At 41.0% G+C, this 16,728-nt stretch overlaps 1 protein-coding gene across 17 annotated transcripts in view; it reads right to left on the bottom strand.

The window, feature by feature from the left end:
* LOC140546486 (neurexin-2-like) overlaps positions 1–16,728 on the bottom strand; it is an 819,352-nt gene that overhangs the window by 22,719 nt on the left and 779,905 nt on the right. For all 17 annotated transcript variants that reach the window (XM_072669790.1, XM_072669800.1, XM_072669797.1 and 14 more), the window contains one exon: positions 1,679–2,001. In XM_072669790.1, the coding sequence (XP_072525891.1) occupies positions 1,679–2,001 (323 nt within the window). The remainder of the gene's footprint in view (positions 1–1,678; positions 2,002–16,728) is intronic.

Below are 16,728 nucleotides of genomic sequence, written 5' to 3'. Positions count from 1 at the left end.
GCCCAGGGATATCAAGGGCCCAACAGTGGCAGCTTGGTGAACCTGGGTATTGAACTATTGAATAACCTTGTCAACAACAGCCCAGTGCTATAATCACTGAGCCACTACTACTCTATGCCATAGCATGTTTGGGCATTGTTCTTCTAACATGCTCCCAGCAAGATGATGTACCATGTCACAAAGCCAACTGGCTTCAGTGTTCTTCAGTCACCAGATCTGAATCCAGCAAAATATCTTTGGGATGTGGTAGAAGAGTGATATTCAAAGACATCTCAGAAATCTGTAGTTATTGTGGGACACAACCATGACAACATGGACAGGAATCTCAAAGAAATGTCTCCAACATCTTATGGAATCCATGTCATGTAGGATTGAGGCTGTTTTGAGAGCAAAACAGGGGCCTTATCCAGTATAGTTGTCCTAATAAATTGCTTGGTATATACATGTAATGTGTATGTAATACCGATTATATTAAATATTTAATCTTCAGCAACTCTGTGCTCTGAATTTAAAGGGGTAGACCTCTGTATCTTTGTCCTATAGACCAATGGCTTCTGAGGCAGAGGCTAATGGCCACTCAATGCTTGGATCGCTCTGCTAATACTGTGCTGAGATAATTAAGTGTTCTTCCTGCCTTTATTCAATTCGGAGGCATTAAACCAAATTCAAAGCTCTTCGCTCTCATTTTGCCGTAAGCAAACGAAGGAGAAAAGAGCGGTAAAGGATGAAGAAGGGGTGAGAAAGAAGGCCTAAAAAGAAACAAACAACTACCAAGGAAGAGCTAACATTCAATTAGCCAGGGCTTGATGGGTGTTTACAGCCGGTGTTGGTTTGAACTGTTTCAGCCGGGAGCACTTCTTTCTCTCTCTCTCTCTCTCTCTCTCTCTCTCTCTCTCTCTCTCTCTCTCTCACACATTCACTTTGCCTTTCTAACCCTCTTTCTTGTTCTTTCTCTCTCTCTCTCTCTCTTTCGATCTTTTTCCCCTTTTCTGCCATCTACAATCTAAGGTTGACACCCATATACTTACTGGCAGCAATCCAGCCTTTTTCCTCAGCTGTAATGATGATAATTCACAACCAGAGAGGGGAAAATTGTACCTTATTGCTTAGCATGTAGCACTGACACTTGCAATATCTCTCTCTCTGTCTGTTTCGCTTTCACTCACTCACACACACTTTTGTCTCACCTGTGTGACACCGTCTCTCATGGTCGCTGAGGGGCAATATAAGCAAACTAAATCAGATTGGGTCGAATTAGAGAGGTTAGAATGTTGAAAGATCCCCATCCAAACTCATCCCCAACTCCCCAACTCATCCCAAAAGTATTGGAAGGAGCACCGTCCATCATACCAGAGGACACGGTTCCACTGCTCCACAGCTTAATGCTCCTATTGCATTGGCATCACTTCTCACATCGGTGTCAAAAAACAATGCATTCATTAGAAGGGGTGTCCACAAACATTTGGACATCTAGTGCACTTGAAGACAGAAAACCAGCAAACAGAAATAATGGAGCGTCATGGCAGTGCTCATGCTCTTTTAAAAGAACTCATGAATTGTGGTGAAATTCATGGTTCTTCATTGTTTGAATGGTTTCAGCTATAATCGAGTCACTGCGTGTTTCTGGTTTAACACACACACTCTCTCTCTCTCGCCCATTCTCTTTCTCCAGTCTCACCTGTGTGACACTGTCTCTCATGGTGGGTGAGCGCTGTTTGCGAGTGGTGGTGGTGGCCATAGTGGTGGTGGTCTCCATGATGGTGGTGGACATGTCTGCCAGTGGGGTGGTGGAAGTGGTGTCTGTGGTCAGGACGGAGGGGACATCCCCCACCAGCCGCAGGTTCCCCTGCACCTGCACATTCGGGTCGCCCTCGGCCGCCAGCTTCAGCACCTGCAGCCCGTTATAGTACAGACCCGAAATCTGACCCTGAAAATTCCGCCCTTTCTCGCCACCACCAATCTTTATAAACGCCTGACTGTTAAAGATCGTCAACTGCCGACCTGTGGAGAGAGAGAGAGAGAGAAAGAGAGAGAGAGAGAAAGAGGAGGAGGAGAAATAGGGATACAGTGGAGAAGAGCGAGAAGGGGAAATTGGGGATTCAAGGGAATTGAAAGAGAACAAGAGAGAGTAAAAGAAAGAGAAATGAGTGAGGGAAGGAAAATAAGAGCATCAGTGTCAGAGTGGTGGAAGTCTGAACAGCACAAACACACACGCAAATACACACACAATGAATCAGGGCATACAGAGAGGGAAGCAGGCACAAATCTCTCTGAATCGTTCTGGTAGCACTTGAGCCCGCCTGGAAACCTACAAGTCTAATGAAGCAGTAGAGAGTTTTTTGAGTAGTTTGGTCAAACGATCTCCTAACTCACATTTTAGCTCTATATCTCAGTTTGATACAATAATGTTGGGTTGAGCCTCAAAAAGTAAACTAAAAGCAGCAGAAACTGACTACATATTGTGTAAGATGTTGACTCTGTGGCTCCTCCCCCTCAATTTGTTTACTCCCATCTGCAGGTAGGTTAGAACTTTCCCCATCACATTGGGGGAAGGCCTTCCTATTCTTAGACTCCAGACCAAGGAGATCTGTGTTGTTCATGGGGTTCAAACATATGACCTCCTGTCTCTTGACAAGCAGGCAGTTAGACAGTTGCTCCACTCTAGAGCTACAAAACCATGTACACGTCTGTGTCTAAGAAAGAACTCAGAAAACTCTGAAAACTACTGTTTTAATGTAGTGTATTTTCACAGATCTAGAGTGGTGCTACTGTCTAACTGCTGCCTTCCATTGCACTTTCATTGCAGCAGTTAGACCGTAGGGACACTCTAGGTGAGAAATTAAATGACACTACATATAAACCTTCCGGTTCCTTCTTGGACATAGAAATGTAAATGGTTTCACAGCTCTAGAGTGAAGCACCTGCCCAACTGCCTGCTTGTCACGATACAGGGCTTCATACGTTTGAACACCATAGCCCTCCATGGTTGGGAGACAATAAAAATACAATTGACAGTAGAAAGGCCTCCCCTCATATAACAGGGGAATTCTAACCTACAGATGGGAACAAATACTAAACATATTGAGGGGGAGGAGCCACAGACTAAACATTGTACACAATATTTTACCAATTTCAGCGGCAGCTCCTTTACTAATGTTTTTTGAGGCTCAATGCAATATGTATTGTTGGCCAAGCTGAGATACAAAGCTAAAAATGTGGGTTTTGAAGAACATTTGTCTGAACTAAGTTGAATTAACTCAAAAAATGCTCTGTAACCAGTTTCTGTATTAGTTTAAGTCGGCCTGACTTCACAATCTGTGTTGTATATTCAATGGGCAGATCATTCATGATCTTTACACTTAAAATTTATGACGGGATTGAAGAATTCAATTGAAGATATGGGTGTTTACAGCTGCAACCACTATACCCTCCGCTGTGCTACCAGGACTAGTGGAGATTTGTTTCCCTTCCCTATTTCTCGTTTGCCGACATCAGTGCTTTATTCCTGCTCTACCACACAAGCCAGTCTCAGAGGATCACTAACGCTGACATGCTAACTGACCTCCTAACAGAGGCAATGACTTTTGACCCACTAATGTAAACCCCCTGCAGTGTGAGAGATGGACATAACAGCAGGGGACAGACAATGAGAAAGGGAAGAAGGGTTTAAGAGGTGCCTAAGATAGCGAGTGTGCCCACTACTGTGGATAGAGCATTTTGGGAGGGATAACAGTATGAGAGTTTCCTAGCATTAGACACAGGGAGGCCACAATTCCTATCTATGTATGCGTGTATGTGTGTGTGTGTGTGTGTCTATTTTTCTGCTCATATGAATGGTTCTCTGTGCTAATTTGCTTCCCCTGTGGTCATGCTTGGATAGAGCACTCAGTGTGATTCCACAGTCTGAGCTCTACACTATGAAAAGAGTGGAAAACACACCAGTAGTCCATCCTTTGATTCAATTAATGCTGACCGAGCCTATTATTTACTTAATGGCCTTGTTTATGAGTATCACAGTACATTGATTTTAGCCGGTGTGTGTCAGTGTGTGTATGTAATCTTACATTGATTTCAGTCTTTCCGTGTGTGTGTGTGTGCGTGTGTGTGTGAGAGTGACAGAATAAGCCGAGCTGCACCATTACCTTGCGTCACTAGCATTAATAGATCATACCATCTGTTTGAAACCCAGGAGGACTGCTGATGAGTGGAAGCCATAATGATGGCAGTGCATATGACTTATGAAGTGGATGTGTGTGTCAGCTAATTCCTTGGTGGAGGAAGCAATTCAGCGTAAGGACACTAAAGAACCGGAGTTAAAGCTCTATTAGAGCTGGATTAGTTTTACCTAGGGGGCGGGGTAATTTAAGTCATTACTGATGAGCCCAGATGGAACGTAATACGAATTAGTAGACTTGTTACAGTCAGGACTTTTCTGAGTACTCTTCGTTTACATTACAGTACTTTTACTCCAGTGTTCAATTTATACATTCTAGGGCCGGTTTCCATGACAGGGATTAAGATTAATTCTGGATTACACAGAAAAGTCCCTCTGTGTTTAATAGCCGTAATGAAATAATAATTTTTTTTAAATATGATTGTAAGGTGATGGGCTAAATAATCTCAGCTATTAGATTTGATAATAGTTTAGTCATTTAGAACTAACTACCAAATCTCTGTAGATTATATCATACTCAAAGTCAGTTATTAGCTATTAGCTGTTTGTTATTAGCTATTACTGATTGTAATAACCTGATAATGTAATTGCCTGAGATGTTTCTTAATAAACAAACAATTTATTTGTACTTATTAGTTATTTTAAACCAGTATGAATCTCCAGAGTGCATACTTTTAACAGTATGACAGTAATAACTGTGAAAGTAATCCAGTAAGAATCCAGTGTGTTGTTTTTCCAGCACTACTCTAATAAATGTAATTACTTTAATCCAGTATGAATCATCAGAGTGAATGGTTTAATATGATAAGTGTTATAATTATAGAATAAGTGTAACCCAGGATGAATCTAAAGCATGTGCAGTTCTTATAGTATGGCAGCAAAGATTGTGGAGTGATGTATGAATCATCAGTGTGTGGAATAATCTGAATCCAGCATGAACCTAAACTGTCTGTAGTTCTGGTGTAATTTTACAGTGAGTGGATAATTTTAATCCAGTATGAATCTCCAGTGGGTGTGGTTCTACAGTAAGTGGAGTGATTTTAATCCAGTATGAATCTCCAGTGGGTGTAGTTTTACAGCGAGTGGAGTGATTTTAATCCAGTATGAATCTCCAGTGGGTGTGGTTCTATAGTGAGTGGAGTGATTTTAATCCAGTATGAATCTCCAGTGGGTGTGGTTCTACAGTGAGTGGAGTGATTTTAATCCAGTATGAATCTATAATGTCTATAATAGTTTTACAGTGAGTGGAGTGATTTTAATCCAGTATGAATCTGCAGTGGGTGTAGTTTTACAGTGAGTGGAGTGATTGTAATCTGGTATGAATCTCCAGTGGGTGTAGTTTTACAGTGAGTAGAGTGATTTTAATCCAGTATGAATCTATAATGTCTATAATAGTTTTACAGTGAGTGGAGTGATTTTAATCTGGTATGAATCTCCAGTGGGTGTGGTTCTACAGTGAGTGGAGTGATTTTAATCCAGTATGAATCTCCAGTGGGTGTAGTTTTACAGTGAGTGAAGTGATTTTAATCCGCTATGAATCTCCAGTGGGTGTAGTTTTACAGTGAGTAGAGTGATTTTAATCCAGTATGAATCTACACTGTATGCAGTAATAAATGTGAATTTTAATCCAGTATGAATCTAAAATGTATGGTTTTACAATCTGACTGTAATACATATCGAGTGAATGGCCTTCTGTAATTGGTTGAACCTTCTGGTCCAACCTAATGCTAATGGAGGTGGTGCATGAGTAAGATCCCAATGCAAAACTCCTATCAATCAGCTCTATTAATAAAGTGACACAGGCAAAGGGGAACGCATACATACACACTCAATAGGTCTCCCACACATTCCGCTCTGTCTGAATATTATATACAAACACACACTGCTCAGTTTTTTGCCTTTGGCTTTCTAGTAAGTGGTGGTGGAGCACTGCACCATCATTAGGAGTGACAAGTGGCAGTTTCTCCACAAATAAAAAAAGAGCTTCAAGAGCTTTTGGAGGATGTGTGTGTAGTTAAACTCAGCTGGCAATAAGAAGAGGTGTCAGTGGGCAATGAAATCAAGTCTTCAAAGAGGAGGGGCAGGAGGAGAGGTGGAGGACTTGCGTATATGAGAAGATTTCAAAGAAGCGAAATCAGAAGTATAAATAAGAAATCTGCTGCGTCTTCTGCTTCTACTGCTTCACAGAACCAATTTTATCTTCATAAACTGAAGATGCCACAGGCTGAGAAGACACTAATGAGTGTGTGTGTGTGTGTGTGTGTGTGTGTGTGTGTGTGTGTCTGTCGTTGATAAGCCCATTGTTTTGTGCTGTCTGGTCAAATGAAAAGTGACAGATGACTACAGACACAATTCAGGGCAAGTGGCCATCATGTACACACAGTGTTTAAAGAAGATGAAATGTTTTGTGTGTGTGAGAGAGAGAGAGAGAGAAAAAGAGAGAGAGAGAGAGAGAGAGAGAGAGAGAGAGAGCATGCATTTATTTTAAGAACTCACACTCACTCTCCAAACCTCTCTTCCATCTTTCCATGTTTCTCTCTTTTCTCAGCTCTCTCTCCCCTGCCTCTCTTGCTCTCTCATCCCTTCTTTTTGTTCTCTCTCTTTTTCTCACCTTCCTCTTTTGCTCGCCCTCTTCTTCTTCACTCTTTCTCTGTCTCTTGCTCTCTCTCGCCCCCTCTCTTTCCCTCTCTATCTCTTTCACTCTCATCCTTCTCTCTCCGTCTCTCTCTTTCTCAACCCTCAACTCTCCATTCTCTATTTCTCTTTCTCTTACTCTTGTCCCTCTCTCGCTGTCCCCGTCTCTCGTTGTCAACCCACCCTATCATTCTCTCTTTTTCTCTCTCTTGTCCCTCTCTTTCTCCCCTTTCTCTTTTCATTCTCTTTTTTCTCTCTCCTTCTCTTGCTCTCTTAATCTCTCATCACCTTCTATTTCCCCTTTTCTCTTTCTCTCGTCCCTCGCTTTCTTTTTCCATCTCTCTTCCCTTCTTTCTGTCTCGTTCTCTCTTTCTTCTCTATTTTCCTTCCCCCTTTTGACTCTCTCTCTCGCTCTCTCTCTTTAAGTCTTTCTCTCTTGTTCTTCTCTCTCCTTTTCTTTCTCACCCCTCTCTCCTACTCCACCTCTCTCTCCCATTGCTCTCTCTCCACCTCTTTCTTTTTACATGTCTTTCTTTCATGTCCATTTACCTCTCCCTCTTCTGCTCCACCGCTCTCTCTCCTTCCCTCTTTCCCTCTCTTTTTCTCTTCCCCCTTATCATTGTTATATTAGCTCCTTTCTCCAGCACTTTTGTTTTATTTAAAACCTCTTTACCCCACTTCTATGTGTTTGTGTGTGTGTGTGTGTGTGTGTGTGTGTGTGTGTGTGTGTGTGTGTGTGTGTATCAGTGTGTGTTGGTGTGGAAACAATGACAGCAGCCCGTTCCCTGGTGTCTAAAGCAGATTGACACAGTATAGACGGCAGGAAGAAGCAGAAAGAGCGACAGACAGCTCAGGAAAGGAGAATAGAGGAACTGGGAATAATGGTGTGTAATGAAAGCAGTGGAAGGAGACGAGGAGAAGAGGAGAGAGTAGAGAGGTGGGTTAAAAAGGAAGATTTTGAATGACAAGGGGAAACCTGCCTGCTTGAGTCCCTTAAACTTTAGAGATCTGGCGGAAACTCCACTAAAATCCCTCCTATGAAGCGGCTGGGCCTGAGAGTAAAGCCCCCTATACTGCTCTGCCTTTGACTCCCCTCAATCTGAAAGCTGGAGCGGGGCAGGGGGCTGCAGGGGCTGCAGGGGCTAAGAGACAGAGGCTGTTTGGGTAAAGACGCTGTTGAGGAGCTCAGAGTGTGACCCAGAAAGCCTCAGAACTTTCCAGGGGAATCAGTAGAGCATGAGAATTAACCACACACACACACATACACACACAATCCAGGTTCAGGCAGAGCAGACAGAGCCACAAAGACTCTGGAAAGCAAAATGCTGCCAATATGTGTGTGTGTGTGTGTGTGTGTGTGTGTGTGTGTGTGTGTGTGAGAGAGAGAGAGAGAGAGAGAGAGAGAGAGAGAGAGAGAGAGAGAGAGAGAGAGAGACTCTGTGCACTTGGATTACAGTTGGAAGAAGGTCATGGGCTTTGATCTCAACAAACAGTCTGAGAGCAGGAAAAGACGTGTTGCTGTAGAGGGCAGTGTTGAGCAAGTTCATATAAAGCCTGAATATAATGTGGATTAAGGATTAGTGTTTTACACTTACATAAATAACAATTATTAATATATGAATGCATTATTATTATTTTATTGTAAGCTGTTAAAGAGATGATAAAGACAGACATAATAACATAACAAAACCATAATGACGTACATTGTTTGCAACTAACTAAACTTAGTTTCTAATTGAAGATATACAGTATTCTTATATAAAACACTAATACCTAATACATATCAAACATTTCAATCTAAGATATACAACTTTCTTATCCAAGATATACAACTTTCTAATCTAAGATATACAACCTTCAAAACTAAGATATACAACCTTCTAATTTATGATATACAATCTTCTAATCTTAGATATACAACATTTCAATCTAAGATATACAACTTTCTGATCTAAGATCTTCATAATCTAAAATATACAATTTGACTATCCAAGATAAATCACTAGTCACTAATCTAAGATATTAAATTTTCTACTTATGATATACAACCTTCTAATCTATGATATACAATTTGACTATCCAAGATATGTCACTATCTAATCTAAGATATACAACTTTCTATTCTAAAATATACAACATTTCAATCTAAGATATACATCTAATCTAAAATCTAATCTACACCTTAATATTAATCTAAAATATTCAATTTGCCAATTCAATATACATACATATCTATCTAATCACTATCTAATCTAACATTCCTATCCAAGATATACAACTTTTTAATTGAAGATATACAATTTTCTATGTATAAAATAATTATGATGAGATATTAATATCTGTGATTAAATGTACATATAAGTAACAATTAATCAGTATTGTTAAATAAATGGTTTATGTTGAAATGAAATAACTTATTAATGCATATGTAATAATTACATTACTTTTCCCAAACAACTGTTTGTAATGGTCTGCTATAAATGTACTTTTGACTAATGATAAAAATGACTAGTACCAAAAATCATGGCGTACCAAAAAAACTGGCCTAAAGGCATGCCTTTATTTAAATAATTTATTTAAAGATTGGTTACGACTACAAATAACTAGGGCTAACTTAGCATATAAAGTTAAGACTGAAGCTTAGCTTTAGTATTGTGGCTCTCATGGATGGACTAGGGTCATGCACAAATCTTGTGTCTTCAAAATGGCAACTTTACAGGAGAAGAAAAAAAACAGGAGAAGAAAAAAAGACATAATGTATAAAACAACTGTCAGATATAACAGACATGATGAATGCGTAATATGTTATAGATCTTCTACTTAACAGAAAAGTCATTTAATTCTCTAATTTGAAAGATAAAATAACATTGGGAATATATTAGGCACGGATGTCATTACACAGATGTTTTAATCAGATAAGTGATGTTTGATGAGATTACTCTCCTGTAGCATTTATAGTCTGAAGTACAGCGTTCTGATCCAGCGCTCTTATCATAAGACAGGTTTGAGTGTAATAAATCATATGGTGCCTGTCGTGTAATTTAATTAATCAACTAAAAGAGACACACAGGCACAGCAGGAATGCTCTGGGTCCCTGGAGATATTTAACAGCAAAGTGAAACAGTACATTAAATATTAAATATTAAGTATAAGTGTTTAGATAATCTCAATAAGATAGTCTCAATAATGTAACCATCCCACAACTGTAATAACCTTGTACCTAGGTCACTCAAATTTTATAAACTTCCAATATCACAAATGATCTGGAAATGTAATATATTCCCAATATTGTAATAAGGTTTTACAAATGATCAATCTGGAAATGTAATCAATTATCAATATTGCATATTTGGTATTACAAATGATCAATTTGGAAATGTAATCAATTACCAATACTGTTATAGATATTACACTATTAGGTAAGTTGTTACATTATTTAGTTGTATACAAAATCTAACTGTATTCAACTGTGTTTTTCTTTCAGTGTTTTACAAGTAAAAACACATTCAGCCATAACATTAATACCACCTGTCTAATACTGGTGTGTTGGACTCCACAATACCTCTGAGGGCATCCTGTGGTATCTGTCACCAACATGTTAGCAACAGATCCTTTAAGGCCTATAAGCTGTGAGGTGGGGCCTCCGTGGATTGCATCAATTAGAGCCTTAGATGCCTATAACCCTGTCGCCAGGTTCACAGGTTGTCCTTTACTTACAGACCAGTGCATACCAGGAACAACCCACGAGACCTGCCTGATGTTTGTAGCTATCCAGACCCAGTCTCTAGCTATCACAATTTGGTTCTTGTCAAAGTGGCTCAGATTCTTATGCTATTCTGTCCTTCTTTTAACACCTTCATCACCTTCAAGAACTGACTGTTCACTTGCTTCCTAGAAATTCCCTGTTTAAAAAATGGTTAAAAAGCCCTTTAAAGGTAGAACTCTGTGTGTATTTTATTGCTTAAACGTGTTTGCATAAACAGCATATGTGTGAATGTCAGTGTTCTTTTGGTGCCACAGTGATGGATGACGGAAGGCTGATCCCATAACTTCAGAGATGAGACTCAAGATAAGAATTGACTCATCACAGGTAAGGAGCGTTACAGAGGAAGACACAGAGGACAGGGAAGAGCAAGAGAACAGAAAAAAAGGGGTGTAGATGACTGCTGATGTTTGTAGATGATTTGAACCACAAAAGGAATGTGTGAGATGACAGGAGTTGGAAATAAAGAGAGAGAAAGAGAGAGAGAGAGAGAGAGAGAGAGAGAGAAAGAGAGCATAATCTATGATGTGCTACTTTTGGAATTACATGTAGAGCGGAGGAAGGGCAGGAAGTGAGTGAATGGAGGAAGGTAGCGAGGTGCAAAGAGAAAGAGTGATAGAGAATAGCTACCCAGCTAATAACTGTAACCTAATAACCTAATAAAACAGCCACGGCAGAAAAAGTAGAAGAGATTTAATGGTCGTTCTGCAGACTTCATCTGACCGATTTAGCCCTGCTCTGTGTTCTCGGCGCTGTACTCGGGCGCACTGTAAGTCATGGGCAATGACTGGGAAAAAATATCAAAGATGGACACAAAGCCAGTCGTATGTTAATAAACTCTAAACTCACCTCAGTAAGAAAAGAAGTGCATGGCTGGACGCCAAGGCGCTGTCTGTAATTACGACGTGGGCTATCCAAGTGTGCGCGTGTGTGCGTGTGTGGGCAGCGCATTGCTATGCTTCAGTGACTAATGCACAGCTTGTTGGTCTGCCACTGGGAGTAATGAGACTATAGCCTGCAGAATATCAGGGAGATAGAAGTGTGTGTGTCTATATGTGTGTATGTGTGTGTGCACATGCATGCACAGAATTCTTGAAATCCAGGAGAGTTAAGTGGGCGTCAGACCGGATGACTGAGCAGAAAGGTCACAAAAATTGTATCTTAGGGGCACTGTGCTGAGATCATTATGTGTCGTATACCAGGCGCTGAGTAAGGAAGAAGGAGAGAAGTTTTTTGTACAGCCTAACTGATTGAAGCTCTGATAACGCTGGTGGGTGCTAACGTCAGTTTACGCAAGCAAAAAGAATGTCCATTAAAGGAAAAGCTGTTTTTTCGATGTTTCTCAGAGTTGCGTAACAGAATCAATGTAGATAGATGACAGGGTTAGAGTGGGGGTGAGAAGGTGGTGACCTGTCATAGACATGTGAACAAAGTAGAGATGGAATTAATAGTGTGTTCAACTTGGGAGGAGGCTCTTCAGACATGCTCTCGTAGTTGTATTACACAATTTCTGCAGATATTTCAGGAGCACTTTCATGCTCTGAATCTCCCGTTCCACCACATCCCAAAAGAATTCAATTGGATTCTGATCCGATATCTGGGAAGAACCACTGAAGAACACAGAACTCATTGTCAGGTTCATGAAACCAGTTTGGCATTGCTTTGTGAAATGGTATAGATTGGTAGACTGTGGCCAAAGAGGGATACACATGGTCAGCATCAATACTAAGATATGCTGTGGAATTCAAGTGATGATTGATCGGTATTAACAGGCCTAAAGTGTGCCAAGAAATCCTTCTTCACACCACTGCATCACCTCCACCAGCCTGGACTGTTGACATACGGCAGGATGGGTCCTTGGGTGTGCCTCAGCAGAAATCAAGATTGATCAGACCAGGCTTCTTCCAAAGTTTTCCAGGCTTCGAGCCTGTGCCTACTGCAGCCTCAGCCTTCTGTTCTTAGAACTGGAACCCGTTGTAGTGCCTGGTGTTGTAGTCCATCCTCCCCAATGCTGTTTTGCATTCAGATCCTTTCTGCTCACCACAATTATGTAGAGTGGTTACCTATATTACTGTAGCCCTTGTGTATCCAGTCTGGCCATTCTCTAATGACCTCTCCTATCAACAAGGTGTTTTGTCCACAGAACTGCAGCTTATTGGATGTTTTTTCTTCATTCCACCATTCTGAGTAAACTGTCGAATTTGATTGGCTGAACTGTATAAATGAGTAGGTGGACATCTATGCATCCACTCCTCCATCCATCTTCTTATCTGCATTCTTGTGGTCAGTGTCATGGTAGGTCGGAAGCCTAGCCAGAATCACTGGGCGCAAGGCAGGAATACCCCTCTGGACATGGTGCAAATATCAAAGTGCTTTCTTGTGAAGCTTAAATCGACAGACTGATGCAATTTAGCAAGAAAGCTGTGTGTCCGGAAGCTTTGAAGAAAAGGTGGCTCCATGGGCGGGTGTGGGGGATAAGAGAAAAGCAGGAAATAGAAAGACAAAAACTTCTTGTGCTTCTTAAGTGTTCCTCTCCTCCTCCTATTGGCTGGACTAGGCTGCCAGATTTGGTTATGAAGTGGGTGGCAGTTATCTCCTCAGCACAAAGCATGCAGTGCTAATTAAACGCTCAACTCTCTCAATTTCACTGCTTTTTTTGTAACAGCACAAGTAGGCGAATTCGCAACTGTGTTAATAGTGGACAGCGAAGAAAAGCAAGGAAAATCCACAGTGGGATGAGGCTCAAAGCCAAGGATATAAAATGCAGATGAAAGAAAAAGTTGTCTACTCTAATGTCTTTGACTTTATACAAGTTCACGTTAGAGTTACTCATTTGCCATAGCGTAGTGAGTAACACTGTGCCATCCATGTGGAAGACTGAGATTCAGCTACATTTACATTTACATTTATGGCATTTAGCAGACGCTCCAGAGCGACTTACAAGGTTACTCGTATTACAGAGGTGGGTCAGTGTAGTGTTAGTCTTGCCCAAGGACTCTTATTGGTGTAGCGCAGTATAGTCACCCAGACTGGGAATCGAACCCCAGTCTCCCACGTGGTGTGGTAGCTCAGTGGCAGGTAGTGGTGTTATCTGTTGCACCACATCAACCACAAAACAGGTTATATAAAGTGGGTGGTTGGGCACCCCTGGTCACAATTTAAAATTAACTGATACTGTGAAGCTGAGTGGGCAAAAGATGGCCAACAATTTCCAAAAGGTTAAAGTATCACATTTCTTCTTTTTAATTATTTTTTTATGCAAAAGGCTTCTAGTTTTGTGGGATTTATGGGCTGTCTTGCATGCACTGCTCTTCTGAGGTCTATCCACAGATTGATGATGATGGACTTTAGATTATTGGACACCTCTTGAGGTGTGTTCGGGATCGGGATCGTTTTTGTGTGAATTTGCTGGTATTTCAATGAATCAGTAAATCCCTCCTTTCCTCTGTTCCACGGGCTGCAGCACAAGCCCAAAGCATAAACGATGTGCCCCTGTGTTTACCAGTTGGAAAGGTGTCAAAAATGTTCTACAGTCCACAGGACTTGTTTCTAAAACACATCAGGCTTGTTTAGATGTTTGAAAACTGAAAATTGTCATCTTCTAATTGAGGCCAATCTTAGTGCAGGTATCACTGCACAGTAGAACAGTACCGCCACCACTCCAGAACCTGAAAGTCTTTTGCAGACAAACAGGGGTTTTGCCTTTGTAGCAATTCTACAGTTTTCTTGGTCTTCTATAGTCCTCAACTTGACCTCCACCATTCCTGTTAACCATAATTTCTTAATTACACAGCTACCTGAAAATCAACCTAGCATCACGCCTTAACATATAACTATGACACTACAAGACAATGCCATGAAACATAGGCTTATCTATGTTTTATGGTCGTGAAAGTGGCTTGGAAAACTGCATGCCGAAGCGATTAGCATTGCAGCATTGTGGGAAATGTAGTTCACTAGCTATAGTTACCAGAGTAATACTAATAATAAGTCTGGGGCTGGTTGTTCACACAACCATTGATTTCCTTTTTAGCACAACAAATAAACATTGTAACTGATGACATACAACTGCATTCAGTTGGGTGGAAAGAGGGATGGCAGCTTTACAAGGAGTCTGCCTCTTTAAATTGAGCGCTTGGTATAACACTCCAAACGAAGCTCTGGTTGTACAGCGGTGGACTCTGTAGGTCTGCAGAGACACCAAATAAATATTTCTCATCGGCTGCAGCCGTCATGTTTACTGGGATGAAACAGAAGAAGAGAAATTGATTCAGTGTGCTTATTTGTAGTATCTCATACTGCTTTCTCTTTCTCCCTATCTCCTCTCTCTGTCCCTCACTGAGAGGCTAACCTATTCTTTCAATTGCTGCTGTCTTTCTCTCTCTCTCTCTCTCTCTCTCTCTCTCTCTCTCCAATAAGTGAGATTACAATGTGAGGCAGGATTGCTGTGATGTGTTTCCAGCAGACCTGGTGCAAAATGGGGGAAAAGGGAGGAGAGAAAGATGAGAAAAAGAGGGTAAAAAAGACAGAGACATGCAGAGAAAGGTGGGAGGTAACAGGATTTTGGACAATGGGCGGGCTGTAGGGGTGAAAGGAGAAAGAGAGAGGACCCGAATGAGCGGAATGGAGGAGCTGCAAACTTTAGGAGCTTATTTTTCCCCTCCATCGAGCTGCTATAACCACTGCCATTTTGGATTTATAACTCCTCCGCTTTACCAAGTCATACACGCCCTCTCTGATCTAGCTCAATGTCTGCAAGCGAGAGGGTGTGTGTGTGTGTGTGTGTGTGTGGGGGGGGGGGGGTTGGAAGGGGAGAACCTGAGTGAGAAAGAGCAGGAAATAAAAGCAAAGAAAAACTGAAAAGAGGGAAAAAATAGAGGGAGAGCAAATATGGTGAGTGCCAAATAGTATAAATAGTGAGCATCAGAAAGTATTAGGTAAGCACCAGTTACTATTAGGTCAGGACAAAAAGCTATTTGGTTAGCACCAGATACCATTAGGTGAGCACTATATAGTAATAATTGAGCACCAGATAGTATTAGGTCAGCAGATACAATTAGGTGAGCACCAGATACTTTTAGGTGAGTACAAGATACTATAAATTAAGCACCAGATACTCTATTAGGAGAGCATCAGATAGTATCAAGTGAGTATCATATAGTATTTGGTGAGCACCAGATATAGACATTATCTGGTGCCTACCAAAAAGTATCTGGTACTCACCAGATGTTTACCTAAAAAGGGAAAATTGCGTCCCTTCCTATCTTCCAATCCTTTACGTACCTTCCTATCACCCAATACTATCTGGTGCTCTCCTCCTCTCTCTTATAGCTAGTAGATAATATATATGGTGCTCACCTATTAGTATGTGGTGCTCAGTCAATAGTATCTGGTGCTCAGTTAATAGTATTTGGTGCTCACCTATTAGTAGCTGGTGCTGACCAGATTTGTTCCTGAAAAAAAATACACATTGCTTCTTCAGAGGCTCCGTAAGTGCAGAAAAAAACTACACTAAAACTCATGAACTCAGTGTGTGGGTTTTCTTCTCTTCAGTTTTGTTATTAATCCTGAGCTGAATTTGTCCTCTGCTATGCCAACTTCTCACAAACAAATAGCATCGCTATGCTCTAAGCAGAGGTGCAGAATGCAATTTGAATGGTGTGATTTTAGAGTGCCGTTGTGTGGGAGACCCAAGAGTACACACAATATCAGTATGCAGCCTGGACCATTATAGGGGTCAGAAAGTCAAGAACAGAGAATTAAAGGTGTAGACAGTGTGTGTGAGATTTGAGAAAAATGGTATAGGCTGCATTCAGGATAGAAACACATACATTTGCAGTCACAGTTCAACAATAACCCATATAAAGTCACACAATCAGTAACAATACAGTGAAAAGATCAGAGCAGAAACACATCATTAATGCTGTACATCTTCAGGTGTGACAGTAAATGTTAAAGGGACCTTATTCTTGCAAAGACTTTTTCAAAAAAGCTGTTAGAAACGTTTAGTCGTCCAATTACACGAAATTAGACAGATTATTTAAGAACAGCGGTTTCCCACAAACCGTGTCAGGTTTTAACCCTCTGAGTTTGCAGATGGGGAAGGGGGCAGGGACAGGGGACGCAGGGCAATACAGACTAGTTACACGGTTTAGAT

The sequence above is a fragment of the Salminus brasiliensis genome, chromosome 24, assembly GCF_030463535.1.
Source record: "Salminus brasiliensis chromosome 24, fSalBra1.hap2, whole genome shotgun sequence".
NCBI classification, from domain to species: Eukaryota; Metazoa; Chordata; class Actinopteri; order Characiformes; family Bryconidae; genus Salminus; species Salminus brasiliensis.
Note: the sequence above shows the minus strand (reverse complement) of the source record. Positions and strands in the feature narration are given on the sequence as shown.